General features: G+C 43.0%; 1 protein-coding gene across 5 annotated transcripts in view; it reads left to right on the plus strand.

The window, feature by feature from the left end:
• NPAS2 (neuronal PAS domain protein 2) overlaps positions 1 to 18,869 on the plus strand; it is a 97,367-nt gene that overhangs the window by 50,858 nt on the left and 27,640 nt on the right. For 4 of the 5 annotated variants that reach the window (XM_042810817.1, XM_042810813.1, XM_042810814.1 and 1 more), the window contains 5 exons: positions 2,475 to 2,623; positions 5,674 to 5,765; positions 8,770 to 8,859; positions 13,924 to 14,044; positions 14,974 to 15,087. In XM_042810817.1, the coding sequence (XP_042666751.1) occupies positions 2,475 to 2,623; positions 5,674 to 5,765; positions 8,770 to 8,859; positions 13,924 to 14,044; positions 14,974 to 15,087 (566 nt within the window). The remainder of the gene's footprint in view (positions 1 to 2,474; positions 2,624 to 5,673; positions 5,766 to 8,769; positions 8,860 to 13,923; positions 14,045 to 14,973; positions 15,088 to 18,869) is intronic. The other variant, XM_042810816.1, reaches the window with a different exon arrangement.

The raw sequence follows: 18,869 nt of genomic DNA on the forward strand, positions 1-18,869 counted from the left end.
TATATTAATATCAAATGAAAGGTATTCTTTTTTTTTTTTTTCTTAACCCTTTTTCTTGTAGTTTCCTTTAACTAATAGAAAATTTATATATATATTTAACAATTAAATTGAACTGCAAATTCCAGCCAAAATCAGCTTGGAGTAAACCTTGAGACAACACTTAATAAATTAAGGCTAGCAGTTGCCATTTTCCACTCCAATAAAATGTAAATTTGAGATTCTGAATTAAAGTATGTGGTACAGCTACCTGCTTCGATGCATATGCAATGTAATCCATTGGACAGCCAAAAGAAATAGGAAATTTAGTGTAAAGTCACATTTCATTGTAGATCAGCATCATGCAATGGCTGCCGGTCAACAAGTATAGGCCTATTTCTAAGACAATAAGCAGCAAGTATGTGATAATAAAAATGGTTATTGAGAACACATCTGGATAGGTGGGTTTGATCTTTCTGAATTCGAGCTGTCCTGTATTGCCTCTAGCTGTATTCACTACAATTCCAGATTTTATTCATACTGCATCTCCTTCCCTTGAGTATGTGTATTTTTTTGGAGTAGCGGGGAGAGAGGAGAACTGGGATGAGCAGTGTGGAATTAAGACTGTTTTGGCTTACTCTAAGTAATATAGCCTAGCAATGAAGTAAACAAGGAGCAGGAGCAATCTTACAAGGGAAGTGATGAAATCTGCATTATTTAAGGCATTTACAACTGGATTGAACTAAGGCATTTACAACCATATAGGGATAGTTTAGATGACCTAATTGTGGGCTTTTTTTCCTCTTTTTCCCCCTTTTTAAGATTTTACTGTGATTGTCGCTTCAAATCTTGGAAGAGTTCTTTCTGTCAAAGGAGTTTTTATGTTTCCTTTGTGAATAAAATGTCAAGTATTAAAAATAGGTGCTTTATATTTCTGTCAAAGCATCTTTATTTTGGCAATGCAACACTTTCCTGGTACTTTATTTTATTTTCAGGAAGATCAAGACCCTTTGAGCTTAAAATGAACTGAGGACTGAATTATGAGAAAGTAAAATGTTGACATTCTTTAAGTCCCCTTGAACTGTACAGAAATAGGATAAGGATGGAGCTTTTGACATCTTGTTCTGACAGCCTTTTGCACTGCAGTAAGAACAGGCTGGAATCAGTCAGGCAGTATCCACCCAATCTCTCGTGTTCCAAGCTGTAAAATAATCAAACGTTGGCTTCTATCCAGTGCATCTCCAAGTGTGTTTAGGGTTGAGAGCAAGACAAACAAAAATCACCCAGCCCTCTGTTGGTAGTAACATCCAGAAGCCTCTGCAGTGATTTCTCTGATTAAATGTTTATTGCCGGACTGGTCCTTGGGGGGATGTAAATGCTGGGCTAAATTCTGCTCTCATTTTCACCAGTGTGTGGACAGAACTCCTTACAAGGTACAGCAGAATTAGCTGCGATGAGACGCTCAGAAGGAGAACCGGCCTTTTAGCTTTTCTTTCCTGCCTACATATAACCAGATTTTTAGATCTTTATGTCATTAATGAGGCAAATCTTGCCTGCTTGGTGACCTCTCAGAAGAACAAACACATCTTCTGTATTATGCTTATTTTAACATAGCTGCAGAAGTCTGAGTGATAGTCTTCATACTGAAAGACTGTCATATTTTTGGGGGTCATTCAGAAACCTTTATTTGTGCATAGTTTCATATATGTTTAAAAAATGAATAAAGTACACAATCTGAAAAGATTATCAATAGCTTAATGACAGTGTCGTGAAGTTGCCAAAAAATTCCAGATGAAGTCAGGTCCCTTCTTCTGTTGAGCTCTTCAAATACAGCAGTAGAAGTCGGTTTTCTCTGATGAGCCAGCAATGGAAATAGGCAGGACTGGCTGAGAGTTGTAAAGTCATCACTTCATATCCAAAGAGTTTGGACCTAAAGTGATTTGCCCAGTGGCACTCGGGCATTATGGGCAAGAAGCTATGACTCTGCTAGCACTTCTGATCCCCACATCCAGGTATATGTCCTGGCCTTGTCCCCCATCCATGCTGAGAAGGGATGCACACATCAGCCATCCCTCCTGTTTTGCCCTGGTGACCTTGGAAAGGAGACTGAGCTAGGGGGCATATGAGCCAGGTGGGAGCCTCTGCTAAGCTCCCTGATGTGAATGACTGGAAGACAACAGCCCCATGGCTCTCTGTAAAGCAAGCTTAGATGTACCCAGAGGACCTGCATGAAGAGACAGTCTCTGGGTGCACCTCATTCCAGTGCAGTGGCTGAGCTGAAGGACTGGAGTTCCTCTCTCCTCTTAAAACTGCCCACGTGGGTGTGCCCCACAGTATTATCAATCTGTACTCTGCTCTTGTATGAATGATTTGCCAGTGCCAATCTTCACATAATGAGGCCTACTGCATGCTGATTTCCACATGCATGCATTACAAAGAGGAGGTGCGTGATGATTCCTCTTCTTGCTCCTCTCATCTTTTTTTTTCTCCATCTATAGGGCTTCGCGTAACAAGTCTGAAAAGAAGAGACGTGATCAGTTCAATGTTCTCATCAAGGAGCTCAGCTCAATGCTTCCGGGCAACACCCGTAAAATGGACAAAACTACTGTGCTGGAAAAAGTCATTGGCTTTCTGCAGAAACACAATGGTAAGAGTTACTGCAGCTCATCGTGCACTTGCCAAGCACTGTTACAAAATCCTGTTTCCTTCAGTGATTATCAAAATGGCTCAAGGGTTTTAAAAGTGCCAATGTAACCTCTTGGCTTCTCAAAAGATAATTTACAGTCATTGTGCTGCCCAAATCCATCTCCTCAGTTGTTCTTTAGTTGAGAATAGCTCTCAACCTGTTATGGAAGGTGGTGAATGTCAGGAATGGAGGCAGCTGTGCCTTGCAGCTTATGTGAAGAAAAGGGGTGCTTTGAACAAGAGGAGTTTGGGGACGGAGGGAAGATTCCTCTCCTTGAAACTAGCAATATTCTGTGAAGAACGAAGCACTCACCTCAGCTTCTCTATGGAAAAGTACCAGGAAACAGTCTGATCAGCCCCTTGCTCCTCAGTGGACTCTGTAGGACTCAATTTCCACAGACAGCAGAAAATTCAAATCAGGAAAAGCCCCAGGTTTTTGAAGTCAGTGTCAGCAAATTGCATCCAGAGAAAGCTTTGCTTGGTTTACACAAGCAGAAAGCTATGTCATGTTTGTAGAGCATGCAGTTGTGTGCAATTTTCACCTTGGAAAGGCAGGAGCTTGTTTTAGGTTGCAAACATGGTGACAGTGAGGTGTCTCAGAAAGGTTCCCTCACTGCAGAAATCCCTGACCGTACTGATCTATCCCCATTGGTCTTGTTTCCAGTCAGTGCATGAGCATACATGGAAGGCTCCCTGATGCGTGCACATCCTCTAGCAGGAAAAAAGACTTATGAAGTGCTTCTTCTCTATAAATCAGGACTGACATGGAGTCCTCTTGCTCTCCTTCCATGAGGAAGAGGCTGAGAATTTAGCAGGCGACTATAGGGAACGTCCACAAAGTGGAGAGGTTGTCATGGCTGATGCACTGCACCACCTGGCTCGCCTTGTTTGTCAAACATCTCCCTCTCTGGAAGTGCTTTGTGGGAAGTGGAAAAGAGCACAGCAACTCTTCTATCATAGCTCCCAACATAATGGAGTTGCAAATGCCAAACTTATTGAGGAAATAAATATAATGATTCTGTTGTTAAAGTTTCATTTTTTTTTTTTTTCCCCTAGACAAGATGCCCATGAGAAAGCATGACTGGGGCGTCTCAAAGTTTGATAATTGTATATATTTATTAGAAAGTAATAGCAGTAACTTTTTTTTTTTTTAGCTACCCGAGACAGAGTAAAGCAAAATATGAGTATGCTCAGTTATAGAAGCCAAAGGGCAATCATACAAGTCTTGAAGAAGTGTAGACAAGTGTGGCTGATAGCCCAAATGATTTACTACAAAAGGGACTTCATTTCTAGAAGAACAAACAACTGGGTAAAAGAAATCCAACCATCATAAATCTTTCCCCAGAAACTGGGTCAAACTGTGACTGGTTTTGTGCATTCGCTAAAAACAGTAAATGTTATCTATTTTTAAACTAGATTAGTAGTCACACAATATAATACAAAGCATCGCCATTTAAAAAATGTTGATTATCTTCAGAGTAGTTTGGATCTGCTTTATTCAATCGCATTTCCCTTTCACTTAGTAGGCTAAACCAAGATTTTAGTTATAACAGAGGCGCAGGTCAATTTTTAGAATTTTTGGTTTCGTAAACAGTCTCTTTCTTTGTAATCCACAGAATCTCCCAAATCTCAAGTAATTCTTCTAGCAGTTGATGTTTTGTGTATATCAGCTTTCCCAAGCTGAAAGCATCCTCTATTTTGAGACCACATAATGCAAATCTGGCTGGGGCTGATCTCTACTTTTCTTTCGTCTGGTTTTCATATCTCCATGTAAGACCATCTCAGCTGCCTATGACAGCCCCAGCAGTGCAGACAGCAAGCTGAACTCACTGTATCCGCTCATAAACCTGGAACAGAACTTTCATTTATTTCTAGGAGACAATATGCACAGGCAACATTATGAATTTACTCTCTTTAATAGCACTGAGCTATTTTCATTTCCCTGGCCAGTTTGCCTATGTGCTTGGAATAAGGAGCATTGGGTATTGCGTGCTCTCTAAGTGTTAATCAATAGGATTAATTAGCAGGTGGTGCTGAAAGGAAAAGGCAGGCTGCACTCAGCATCCCCTCACTACTCACTACGTCAGTACTGAACGATGAAGCCCGTTTGGAGAAGCAGAGTGAGCAGTGAACAAAAACAGCACCAGATTCTGTAAATCATAAGATCTACCCCATAACACTGTCTGACAAGTCTGGCAATTCTCAGGCAAAGCTAGCACAAGTCGCTGTTTTTTGGAGCTTACCACAGTGCACCCAACTATCCCTGGTACGGTGCCACGTTTCACTGCTACGTGATGATTTGTCACTCTGGTGTGCCTGCACTCCACTCAGGCACCACTCATCCATGGGCTTTGCTGACAGCAGGAGCATCCTCATGGGCACCATCCATGTGGACATGGAGGATGCCTATGAGGGCTTGAGTATGGAAGATCCCCTTCAGACAGGATTTGGGAGGAATCCCCAGTGCTCCAACTCTTACATTTCCCAAAGTACAAGTGATGCAGTTCCCATGTATCACTTGCATTTTGGTGAATGGAGGAATTCCTCTGGTGTTTAGGGTTATAGGGCTTTGGGTCTTCTCTGAAGGGGTATTTTTGCTATTCTTCATTTGACACAGTAGCTGTAGGCTGAACTCTAGCTCCTGGGTGTCCTAACTTTGAAGCAGCATGTTGTAAATTCCAATTTGGCATGTGCCAAACCTCATCTTGATCTTCATTTTGTGCAAAATGTTTTTATCTTTGAACAATACTTTAGTAATGCTAACTGATGCCAATGGCTAGGTGAATACAAGTTCCCACAGAAGCTGGTTCAAGCTGAGTTGAACAAAAACAGAGGAAAATACTTCAGGCTTGGGCCAGTTGAGGCAGTCATTATTCTCTCTGTCTGTATGCAAAACCCGTACTTGAAAAATGAAATTTTTGAATATGCAGATAATTTCTACCTTTTCGTATATAGTCTTGCAAAATATAAGTTTCTCTGAATTTTAAAAAATGAAATGTTTTATTTATCTAGAAGTGTCAGCACAGACGGAGATTTCTGAAATTCAGCAGGACTGGAAGCCTTCATTTCTCAGCAACGAGGAATTCACCCAGCTGATGTTGGAGGTGAACGTGCATACAGCTCTGCTAATTTTGCCTAGCAGTTGTGGAAATGCCCATGCTTCTAGAATAAGATGTGGTTTGCAGCTCCAAATGAGGTTTCAGGTACCCCTGTGTTTGCCCATCAAGCAAAAGGGTGCGAGTTGTCTCATGGCACTGCTGCTCACCCTTGCACCAGCAGCACTGCTGCTGCAGCACCCTGCAAAGAGCTCCAAGAAATGCAATCCAAAAGAGAGATTTGAATCACAGATTACATTTTGTTTTCACAACCTGGGGTGAGGGAAAGGGCATGCAGCAGTTCATCTCCTGATCTCGTAATGCGCTATTATTAATATTTATGCAAGAGTAGCACCTACAACACAGCAGTGTCACGTCCCTTTAGTGCTAGGTACTGTACAACCAGATCAAACCTGACAGCTCCTGCAGGCTTGATGCAGTTAATACTTCCACTATAATGAATTTCCAGGCCCTTATCAAACACTTTTTATTCTAATAGAGAGCGGGGTTATTTTGCAATGATAGGTTTTAAATTATCTTTAAATTACACCATAGGTGCTTTTAACACTAGCAGGGATTTGAAGGGAGGTGACTCAATGGCGTTTATGCACATTTGAGATGAAATGCAAATGAGCTGCTAGAATGCACTTTTCTCTCTTAGTAACAGCTAGAACCTTCTTTAACAATGATCTTCTCCCATGGTAAACGTGCTGAAGTTCACTGTGATGGGATGCCCCAGATTCAGGGTTGAGAGATGCTTCGCGCATACTGTACCTATGACCACTGATTCCAATGATTCCAGTGCTCAGGAGCACTGACATATGTTGCTCTTTCAGTCTGCATTAAAAACAGTTCCCTCAGGAACCAACATGTTGGTAGATGTCTTGACTGTTGATTCTGCTTGTATCAGCCACACAGTTTTAAAGTAAGAAACACTTGCTTTCAAACTTCCTGGTTTGTAAAATACCTTCCTGCTAATGTGAGTTTCAAGTTGATGTTGGGGATTGGGATGTCCTATTGAGACAGATGTTCAGTAGTCACTTCTTTTTTCTTTTTTTGCCTTTCCTCTAATCTTATTTTATTAGCATTTGGACAAGATTTCTTAAAGTTCTTCCTGTTTTGTTAACAAAGAATGGGAAGGATTTTTTCAAGCATTGATTCAAAGGAGTCGTGTCCTACCACAGAACTAGGTCAGCTTTCCTGAAAACAGCCCCTTTTTACTGAATGAAAAGTAAGGAAATTACACGCGTGTGGGGACCAGATCTGTTGGTCCATCTATGATTGTTGCAGTACAGAAAGCTTTGATGAGCCACATGCCATCTTCATGCTGGAAGAGGACTGCAAGTAAATAAACACAGAATTATGTATGCACACATTAACTTGATCTCACCACAAAAGTCTGATATGAGTCACTTTGTATGATTTGCATTGAATATGAAATAAAGCCTTGGTTTAAAAAAAATAATAAAAAGAAAAAACATCCTTCACCATAGTAACATGCACAATCCAGCTGCCTTGTGATACCACTGCTCTCTTCTGAGGGTTAACAGATATCATGCCTTTTAGAAAACAGCTTGAATGTACTATACTGAAGAAAAACATATCCTCTGCACTTAGATTAACAAAATCACAGTAACTGGAGGGTTAGGCAGCTGGAGGGTTTTCAGAAATGCTAAACACATACTATTCTGCTGGGGTGTAAGTTATTGACCTGCTTTTCAAAGGATTGTAGCACCAGCAGATTCCCATTGACTTAAATAGTTGTGGGTGCTCAGCATTCTCTGAAAAAAGGAACATATGTTTGTGTCTTTATTCAAGGCTTTGTGCTCTCCTATGTTTTTTTTTACCAAACAATTAGCATTTCTAGTGTTCTCAGAATTCTTACCCTTATTGAAGTCAGCAGGGGAGAAGGATGTTCGGCAGCTTGCAGGATGCAAGCCTGTCTTGGAGGGAGGCCCAGCTTTGCAGGGAAGGTTTGTGACCCGGTGTCACCACCACCACCACCAGGCTGTTGGACACAGACCTGTCTTTGGAGTGCACCTGAAATTTTCAGTCCTGCTCGTGGCACTTATGCTGCTCCAATAGGGCAGTCAGCACCAGCTTCACCTGTGACCTGGCAGAGAAACCACTGACCCATTCCACCTGAAGGCACTTTGCCAGTGGTTTCTCGGTCATGATGAGGCTTTAATATTGTCTCTGAGCATCTGCTATCGACTCTGAATTTTTGAGGTGATCTGCTCAGAGTAGGTGAAACGTTGCTTTAAATCTGGAAGTCTACCTAGGTTTAATTTAGAAGGAGATTGATCACAAAGCTTCCCAGCTCAGAATAAAGAAGGAACTAATTTTGGAGGTGAAATTGCTGCTGTGCAGAGGATTGGTCCTTTCATTGCTAGGCATGAGGAGGCTCACTGCAAGGTGGGACCCGAGTGAGGAAGAAGCTCTGAGGAAGGGGGAATTTCTCTTTGAATGAGTAATCCAGTACCATGACCTTTAGAGTAAATCACTCAATTAAAAGTCAGACTAAGGATTATTTGATCATTTGCATTGCTTTTACTTACATGAAAGCCCAGTAACATACAACATTACATTTATACAAACTGAGATTTATGAGTTTTGAAGAGAACTACCATTTTGAGATAGGACTGCATCCTTTCATCGTCCTTTGATATTTACACAGAGCTCAAATTTTCATTTTAATAACTTCCAAGGGATCCAGTCTTAGTCATTTTGCATTATTAAAATGTGTGATTAATTTAAAAACTGAGACATGAAATATTCCTGGGAGCCCTTTGTTGCTTCAATAGTAGGTTTTGCTAGACTACAAAGAGTGTTGTAAAAGTTAAATCAGACTGTAAAATCAGAGAATTACTGTTCTGCAGCGTGAGATAACGTTTCTACGACTCAACAACAATACGGTGCTGAAGTAAAATGGTTTTGATCAACATGCAGTGAGACATGCTGTTTACTCCCCCCTTCCCTACTAAAGCACTCTCCACTTGCATGTTTTCCTTAGGCATTGGACGGCTTCATCATAGCAGTAACCACAGGTGGGAGCATCATCTACGTGTCTGACAGCATCACACCTCTTCTAGGGCATTTACCAGTGAGTAACTCTGGCACAAGCTTTTTTCTACTAAAAACCATAGGATTGGGCCCTGCCATGTTAAAAACATACACAGGAGGGTGGGAGATGGGTGAGGGGATGTTTTTATGCAAACGCAGGGAGAGTTTTTGTCCCTACGTTATGCCAGTTGTTGCTGTTGATCTCCCTTGCTCCCTCTCAGCATGATTCATGCACTTCAAGTTTTTGTTGCTATGAGGCACTTGGGTTTGAATGGAAAAAGCTCTGTGGGAATCCTCTGGCCAAGGGAGGGATGGGTTGACCTGGCTGATCTTTTCCATCTCTGATTTCTAAGCTAGTTCAGCCCAGGAAGGAGCTTGCTAAGGGCCTTATTCTGCTCCACGGAGGTAAAAGACATAAACCCCACTGCACTCAGAGGGGCAGGAGGTAGCTGGCAACTGTTCCCCTCCTTGAGCTGCTTGTGGAGATGTTGCTGTGAATGCAGTAGAGAGTGGCTGCGCTGGACTCTGCTCCTGTTGCTAAGGCTGCTCTGGGAGGAATGGTGCAGTAATGAAGTATTAATCCAAACACTCATTTTTAGTAGCTCAGTCTCAAATAAATGCGTGCCCAGGAGAAAACAATACCTGCCAAATCATTATTTCACTGCCACCGTTCCCATGTTCTTCAGAAAATTACAATTATTTTTCTCTCGTTTACTTTTTCACCAAATACGTGCTGTTTTCCACCCAGCCAAATGTATTTCACACACACTACCTTCCTGTAGTACAAACAAAAATTATTTTCTTCTGAGGCGAAAGGAACTTGATGAAAGGCAGCAGCTCCTGGTAAATGCAAGAATATTGCTATGCAACAACAGATTGAACTGAATCTATCTACTCCAGTTTTCTTTAATCGTAAACAGTTGAGAACCCAGTGGTTGACTATTTTCTGACATTTGTCTTCAAATCAAAGGCAGAGAGAAAGCTGTCCTGCATGCAAACTCCTGTGTTTTCATGCGCTTACTGATTTATGTGGAGCTCTTGGAGCGGGTCCAGAGGAGGGCCACGAAGATGATCAGAGGGCTGGAGCACGTCTATTGTGAGGAAAGGTTGAGGAAAGTGGGCTTGTTTAGCTTGGAGGAGAGAAGGCTTCTGGGAGACATCACTGCAGCCTTCCAATACTTGAAGGGAACGTATAAATAGAAGGAAGAATGACTTTTTACGCTGATAGCGATAGGAGAAAGGAGGAACGGTTTTAAAATAAAAGGAGGAGATTTATGTTAGATTTTAGGAAGAAATTACCTAATTAAAGGGTGATGAGGCGCTGGCACAGCTGCCCAGAGAAGCTGTGGTACCCCATCCCTGGAGGAGCTCGAGGCCAGGTTGGATGGGGCAGTGGGCAGCCTGAGCTGGTGGGGGGCAGCCCTGTCCTTGCAAACACTGATCTTCCTGGACATGGTAGATCTGCTGCAGATACTTATCTTTTCAGGAGGACCACTGATGTCAGGCCCTTGCCAAAAACAAGCAAGCTACCTCCATAACTGCTCTCATCAAAGCAGCTCGCTGCAGCCAGGGTTGGGAACCAGCCTGAAGGCAGCAGCAGAAGTCCCACAGACCTCAGGGCTGACAGAGCAATAGTGGCAAACCCTGCCCCATCAGTCTGTACCCATGCAGTATGTTTTGCAAGCTGGCTTCTACCAGCCCGAGGTGCGCAAATCATGTGCCCACATTCACTGTGCGGCTCATGGGAAATTTCAGCTGTTCTTTCTATTCGTGTTCTGAAGTTCTAAAACTAATCAGAGCACTATCTGGAAAATCTACATCACTTACTTTGTTAACAGCTAGGATCTACTGGTAAGCTACATTCAGTCACTGCTGGAGGGACACCATACCAATTCTTCCTCCACTGTGAGTGCAGGGGAAAAAGAAGATACTGTGTAAATTTGCTGCTTTGAGCACAGAAAGGAAGGCACAATTGGGCAGAGCACAAAGCAGGGCTCTCTGAGGGCCCCTATCCACAAATCTGATGTATTTTTTTTTCATTAAAATCATGGAAGACTCTGGTGCTGAGAGTAAATATATCCAATTCTCTTTTATTCAGCTTCCCTAAGTTTCATGGAGCGTTTTCAGACACCAGCTGCCTCTGTGGTAATTCTAAATAGTCTATTATTGCAAGATTTGGAGACTTCTCCCAGGGTTGGCTGATGTGAAGAAAGGTTTAGCTAATGTGGTTAGACTGGCTGTAGTTAAAGTGAAATGAACTACTGTAAATCTGGTCACAACTCAAAGCATTTAGCATCAGCTGATACACTACACCCCTGAAACCATGCTGGCCTTGGGAAGAGGGTCGCCCCTGCTTCTTCTTATCAGCTTTGCTTCACGAAACAGCTAAATGCAGATGGCAGAATGCCAGTTTCCAACCCACAGGAGGAAACTCTGCTTTCTTTCTACTGGACTTAGGCAAAAAGTGCTGCACCTGCTCACTGAACAAGGGCAGTGGTGAGTGCTTTAGTTAAACATCAGGGCTTACAGAGCTGCTCACTGCAGAGCGATTGGGCAAAGCTGCAAACTTTCCCCTCCACCGTATGCATTTTTGTCAGTGGTGATTACATTTTGTTCCCCTCACCTTTCACCTATGTGTCATGGTACCTGGTGGCTGCTCTTCAGGTCTGGTACAGAAGGAGCTTGCATGACATTTCCTACAGCTCCAGTGAGACTGGTATATTTACTCATCTCTTTATTTTTGGCCTGTCAATAGGTTCCTGGTTGGCATATTGATTCAAGAATACTATTGTATTCCTGAGTTGGATGAGATCCAGAAGTTGTTCTGTGCATTTCTCCACAGGTGTTCCTGACCTCTTTCAATAGCAAAAGCTGTAAAATACGTGAAGTAGATTCTATCTGTTCTGTCCTATCTCTAAACAGAAGGGATACTGCAGCACTTAATCATAATATGGAGACAAAAGGCAGCACAGAACCCCAGACTGGCTGTTGCTGGCAAGGTCCCCTGGGTCTCTCTGGCCCAACACATCTGCAGCAGAGCCACCCAGAGCAGGGTGCCCAGGGCCTTGGAGATCCCCAAGGAGGAGACCACACAGCCTCCAGAAAGCCTGTGCCAGTCCTCTGTCACCCACACAGCACAGAAGTGCTCCTGGTGTTCAGAAAGAACCTCCCGTGTTCCAGTTTGTGCCCACGGCCTCTTGTCTTGGCACTGGGCACCTCTGAAAGTGCATCCCAAGGTCACCAACAAAGCAGTAGTGAATGTGAGGAGCAGTGAGAGCTGACATCAGGTGCGGAGATGGCCTGCATTTAGCAGTGAGCAGGTCCTTCCAGCCCTCCTGCAGCTACTGCTGAGTGGATGAGAGAGTAATTAACCCTCATGACACCTGTGTGAGACTGGTAGATAAGCATCATTATCTACCATTTACAGGTAGAAAAGGATTGGGAAGGAAAATTACTTTTCCAAGACTGTGCTGTAAGCCTTGAACTGCACTCAGCACAGCGGTTTCCCTTCTTTGGTCTTCATATTCTCAAAATTATGTGAACAATGTAAAATATTTTGTGTGACTATGATGTGGATATTTATATATGACTGTATCACATGCAATATCAGTGGGTTGTGTATTGAAGAGGTACATATTGAAGTCACAAAAATAATTTTCAAGTATTCTTCACAAAAGGAGTATTCAAGTAGCAAGCACGCTTAATAAATACTTGTGATTGAATAAATTAATATATTATTGCATCAAGGTAAGGGTACAAACTGTCCCACTCTAATTTTCGAAATATGTTCACTGCATTTTCCTACCCCAAATAGGAATTACGTAGAGAAGAGCAGGCCTGGGTAGAAAGCGGAGGGAAACCAAAGCATAATCTTAAGTAAATATATGAATAAATGATGATGATTAATAACTTGCCAGTCTCATACAGGGCTAACACATTTTCAGCACAAATGTGCAGTCTGCTAGCAGCTGCTCTGATGATACAATGGAGCTGTGTCAGTACGTCAGCTCGGCCCTAGGTAGTCTCTAGTGAATGCAAGTTAATGCCATTAGAGGGTTACTTTATCTCACAACATCCATTGAGGTAGGCTTGTCAGGCACTATGTTGGTCACTGCACTGAATACAGGGAGATTTTTTTTCTTGGCAACCTTGTGGCATACTCTTGTCTTATCCACCATGGGTCGGTCATGGCCTTGTACAGAAATGGTTCCGTCTTTCTGTTCCCCAGTCCCTGTACCAGTGAATAGCTCTCACTCATCACAGTTGGATGCATTTTGAGTTCCTTCCCGCTAGCCACAAGGCTGGAAACACCTGGACATTCAGTTCCAGAGGGCTTGTGCTGGTGGCACCGTGAATTCATGGAATCGTTAAGGATGAAAAAGACCAAGATCATCTAAGTCTGTCATCTTATGCCCACTGACGTCCCTCAGTGCCACATCCACACGGTTCTTGAACACTTCCAGGGATGGTGACTCCACCACTTCCCTGGGCAGCCTGTGCCACTGCCTCACCACTCTTTCTGAGAAGAAATTCTTCCTAATGTCCAATCTGAACCTCCCCTGGTGCAACTTAAGGCCATTGCCTCTCATCTTGTTTCTAACTCTGCAGGAGAAGAGGCTCACCCCCACCTTTCCACAGCCTCCCTTCAGGTCATCGTAGAGAGTGATAAGGTCTCCTCTGAGCTTCCCTTTCTCCACACTGAATAACCCCAGTTCCTTCAGCTGCTCTCCATCAGGCTTGTACGCCAGACACATCACAGCTTCATCGCCTTTCTCTGGACTTGCTCCACGATCTTGATGTCTTTGTTGTAGTGAGGGGTCCAAAACTGAACAAAGCATTGAGGCGAGGCCTCAGCAGTGCTGAGTACAGAGTAACGATTACCTCCCTGCTCCCGCTGGCCGCACTATTTCTGCTACCATCCAGGATGCCATTGGCCTTCTTGGCCACCAATTCCCCATCCTAGGGGACTGACAGTGCTACAAAGTGATGTCCATGGCAGAACATCTCCTGGAAGAAGGATTCATCATGCAATGTGAATGTCATGGTGATGCTTGTTGTGACATTGCTGTTTAATATCAATATTCCTGTTTGTTCGTTTTTTCAGTGTGATGTCTTGGATCAGAATTTGTTAAATTTCCTCCCAGAACAAGAACATTCAGAAATTTATAAGATGTTATCTTCCTGTATGCTTATGACAGATTCTGCCTCATCGGATTACCTAAAAAGTAAGTTTTATTTTATCTTTCCCAGTAAATCAAAAAGCGTGGGTAGGATAAAAAACTTCTCACAGAAGGAGGTTTTTTTTTATGAGGCATGCATTATAAAACTTACGTTCATAGCATTTCAAAGAGATCTTGCCACCTGGCATGACCCTTTGGTACTATTTTTAAATTAAACTCATTGCATTTATTTTATAGGCAAAGTACTTGCAGTTGTGTTAATTATTAAATATAGCATCTTTTGAGACAGCTGAGGAAAATAGGTTAGCCAGTGGTAACAGTTAGCCTGAGACAAATCACATCTTAATTGATATTTCAGCCCATTAAAATAAGATGCTGTTCAGAGATATGCTAGCGGTGCATACCTTCGTTTTGCATTATAGTTGAAAGGTAGCTGTAAAATCATCATAATTCTTTTTCAAATTGAATTTATTTTTCTTAAAAATCCTTTTATATGCCTCAACCTTATTCACTCTAGGAGGTAAGATGAAGGAAAGCAGAAAGCACACAATAATGTGAGATGTACAGCTGCTTAATTTACTGCATACATAAATCTTGCAGCTCATAGTTAATATGCTGAAGTTAATTTAATAGATTTTTTGAAATAATTAGGCATAGTTTTGCAATACAAGATGTAAAACAGCTGTGAGTCATGAAAAACCTAAACAGAAAACAGAGTCATAGCTGTAGGATCCAATTCTCTACCTCAATATGCCAATGTTTTGTCAGTGCTATGGTGAAGATGGTGGAAGAGAAGAGGCCCGCATAGGTCAGTTGCACCCAGAGCTCTTGCAGGGGCTTTGGCCCTGCCACTTATTGCTTCTTGATGTGTAGGACTCTGAGTGATAACACACTGCTCCTGTGCTGCAAGATTGGGGTTGTGTTTAGCTCAAATAGTATATTTATTTCTTCTTCTTCTTCTTTTAACAATCCAGCTGACAATGAACTAGAGTTTTATTGTCATCTTCTGAGAGGAAGTTTGAACCCAAAGGAATTTCCAACATATGAATACATAAAATTTGTAGGAAATTTTCGGTCTTACAGCAATGGTAAGCTTTAATTGTTGTATAAATGTTACTTTAGCTATGTAAAATGGTCTGTAAGTATAGCTCCATTGAAAAACACAAGCTTGTACTGCACGGGCTTTTTGTAATGTTGTGGGGCAGATTTCGCTTCGTGTGGATCTAACAGCTGATTTGCAAAAGCTGAATGAGAAATGGCCAAAATTGTCAGTTCCTGTTGTTTATGCCCTTTGTTTGCTTTGGACACTGGGCAAATTTGCAAATACCGCCAGCTTCAGAGGAGGGTTGGGTTGTACTCTGCAGTACTGCGAGTTACAGCTGTACCCATTAGCTACACAAAGGGAATGCCACCCTATCTACTGGCTTATGTGGAACACGGATCCCAGCCTGTGCCAGAGGCAATAGCCTATCTGATTTGCCCTCTCATCCCCACAGAGCCATTGTGGAGAAGGGCGACGCTGCGGTACCCTAAGGCCTCCCCTTAGGCTGCCATTTCCCACTCCTACCCAGCACCACTGAGCCTGATGCCACAGCACAGGGAGAGAAATGCACTTGGCACAGCCCACACTGTGGCATGGTCATCCTTAGGAAACCATCTTTCAAGGGACAAGGGGCAGATTTCTAGCTCACGTGCTCCCTAACAAACAGATTGCTCCACAATTCTTAGTGTCAGAAATGAAATTTTTTTTTATATATCGCTTTCCCCTCTCCTGCGTGCTCGAGTTCGCTGTAGTTACTTGTCTGATTGAACTCTGGAGTGGCATTTCAAAAGTTGCTGGTATTGCTCCAAATAGGTCATCCTCAGCAAAAATTCCCCACTGTGCTTTCCAGAAACCGCACACCACACTGTGAAGAAATGTCCCTGTCCCCATTTAACTTTCTGGTCTTGAGCCACATGACTAGAATAGAAACCTACGTGCAGCATGAAGGCATGTATTTCTTACTTGGTGCCATACGGTTTGGGGCTGTATTTGTATAAAAATGCAACCGCCTGTATGCTTTCTAGTTTGAATGGAGAGAAATGCGGCCGCGTGGCAGACGCACACACCAAGCTGTTCTGTTTTCTAGAGCAGAAACCAGATTTCAGGTGCTGACTCATAAGGATACATTTCTACCGTGGGAATTTCTGATCCATTTTCTCAAGGATTCTCAGCCTTTTATTTTCATGTGACTTTAACATTGTCCTCTTCCCAGTTAGAGATTTCACATCCCTGCATTTGGATCAGTGGCTATTTCTCAGAAGAAAGATGCAACTTGCATTTTTCTGCTGCTCCAGATATCTCCCCTAGCTTAATGCACACAGACTAAATGCGAGCATATTGATTTCAGAACATACAGAAGTATTTTGCAAGGACTCCAGCTTATAGCTCAGAAATAAGACACAAGCTTTCTGCTTCAATTTTCTGCTTTTTCTTCCATGTGCCACTTTTCTCTAAATTCTCCACTTCATGTCACCTCTTCCAGTTTCTCCCCAGTCTGCTGCAGATGGACTCTGGTCAGGAGGGAGGGCCTGGCATTTGTCCTGATCTGTGAGATGATGCTCCCTCTTCCCATTGCAGAGGCAAGGCTATGATAAAAAAAAATGAGGTAGCGGAGGACAGAAATTGCAAATTAAGCTTAATTAGCTGGAGATGTTCCTTATGAATGTATTCAAGAATGCTTTTCCCTGTAGCTTTTCACAGCAGTAGAAGTGTGAGCATGTTTTTACGCATGGGAGACGGATACAGGATGTTCTTCTCTAAATACAAATTTTTGCTGCTCCCTTTAGCTGTCCAATGCCAAATTTTACCTTTGTTTTTCTGCAATTTGCTGAGCATTTCCTGAGCCTTCTCTGTCTGCATGGCCCTGCTGCCCCAGCGTGGGGTCTTCCCAGAACACTAAGATGCCCCATTCCCACTGGCCTAGTGTTGTGGTAGGGATGGTCCTAACAACAGTCCTAACCTCTTCTTCTCAACCTTTGTTGAGTGTTTTGAAGTATGGGTAGGTGCATCTTTGGCCTCTTTAACAGAAATGTCACTAGATTTATCCTACTTCTACATAACCTTTTACATGACCTACCACTCAGACTTGTTTTACTCTTTTTCATTGCCAACATAACTGCGATACTTATGGGAAGAGGGTGATGTGTGTTGGGGTCTCACAGTTCAACCCTCTTCCCTTGTACCTTCTCTGTTAATCACATTGTGACTTACGGCTGAGAACATCATATAGGGATGGGTTTGAATGGATTAAATGGAAGGACTGAGACTTAGACAGTCTTAGGGGCTTAGCTGCTCTCCCTAACTTCTTTGGGAGCTGTGGGGCTAATTCCCTCTTCAGCTTTGAAGGCCGTTTTACTATAACACTGAGATGCCAGTGAGATTTATTTTTTTCTAAAGCAGAACAAATACCTGATTTATACCATGGTGACTTGTCACCAGGATTGCTGCTGGGGATCCAGACCTCACGTAGCCTATACAGAGCCTGTATAGGAGTAGCTTTCCCATCTCGGAAGAGAGATGGTGCAGGGCAGGGGGATGCACATGCAGCTCCCAGAAACTGCCGGTGAAGTTCCCACTGCTGCTGGCATGTGTTCAGCCTTTCAGAAGATCATTGTCCCTAGAGCTCTATGTGCAGCTATAGCTGGAAGCGAGAGGAGCTGCTCCAGCCCAAGCCAGGTTTACATCAGCATTCACCTAAGCTAGTTCTTGCATGGTTTGTGCTCTGTGATACCTACTGCAGCATTTTGGCAGCTGTTTCTGCACCTGGGATGTGTCACAAGCTGCCTCCACAGGAGTAAACCCCCTCAAATTAGCTGTGTCCAGCCATGAGGGGTCGAGCAGCCAAGCAGCAGTGCAAGCTGTGCTGAGCAACTGTATGAGTCACTGCCTGTGCTAAATCAAATACAAGAGATTTGATTTTCTATTTGGGAGGATTATATAATCATCATTAATTAAGCTTCAGTGAGAAGAGCTGGGCTGTAACCTGACAAGAAGACTGAGGAGTTCCTAGAGAGATGGTCTCTGGGCCACTCAGAACAGGAGGGTTGTGTTCCATCTCTTGTGTACCATCAGCTTTGGTGAGAAAGGCCTTGTTGCTCACAGAAGAAAATATTATGGATATTTTTTGGTTGTTTGTTTGGTTTGTTGTTGTTGTGTTGTTTTGTTTTGTTTCAAAGAGGAATGCCTTCCAGTATTCTGAGTGCTTAAATCTCAGACTCACAGGCTGGCTGAGGCTGGCAGGGTCCCCCTCTGGGTCCCTCTAGCCCAACCCCTGCAACCCCAGCAGGGCTACCTAGAGCAGAGTGCCCAGGGCCACATCCCTCCCAGGATTATCTCCATTCACCTAACTGAGGCCTTTCCTGCAACCTGGAGAGCTGAATCTATCAGATATCTGAGGGAACTGAGTGCCACCACTGCCCCTGTTGACAGGCAGGATGTGGAATGGGGCAGACTCAGGTCAGCATTACCAACCAGTGCGTAGTGTAGTGGTTCCCTGCCAGTTTGATCTGAGGGCTGAGAGGGGAGGAAAGAAATAAAGACAATTCTCCAAAAAGTTGAAGGGAATGTTTATCTTCCAGTATGAAATGTCAATTTAAGTGAGCATAAATTATTTTACAAAGCCGCTTAGTAGCTCACTCCGATTATAAAAGATAAGGAGAGCCGGATTTATCCCCCCTGTGAAAAACTGTTTGTTCGTTTATATACAGAAGATCTTTCACAATCATGTAACCTAATATTGACTTTGCTATTGTATTCCTGAGGTGACATACTTGCCTAAACACTTCTGAAAGGGACAAAACCTGAGATCTGCCTTCCAAATAGCTTACC

This window comes from Centrocercus urophasianus, unplaced genomic scaffold (genome assembly GCF_019232065.1).
Source record: "Centrocercus urophasianus isolate 14NV4802_14NV808 unplaced genomic scaffold, USGS_Curo_1.0 seq_12, whole genome shotgun sequence".
Lineage (NCBI taxonomy): Eukaryota > Metazoa > Chordata > Aves > Galliformes > Phasianidae > Centrocercus > Centrocercus urophasianus.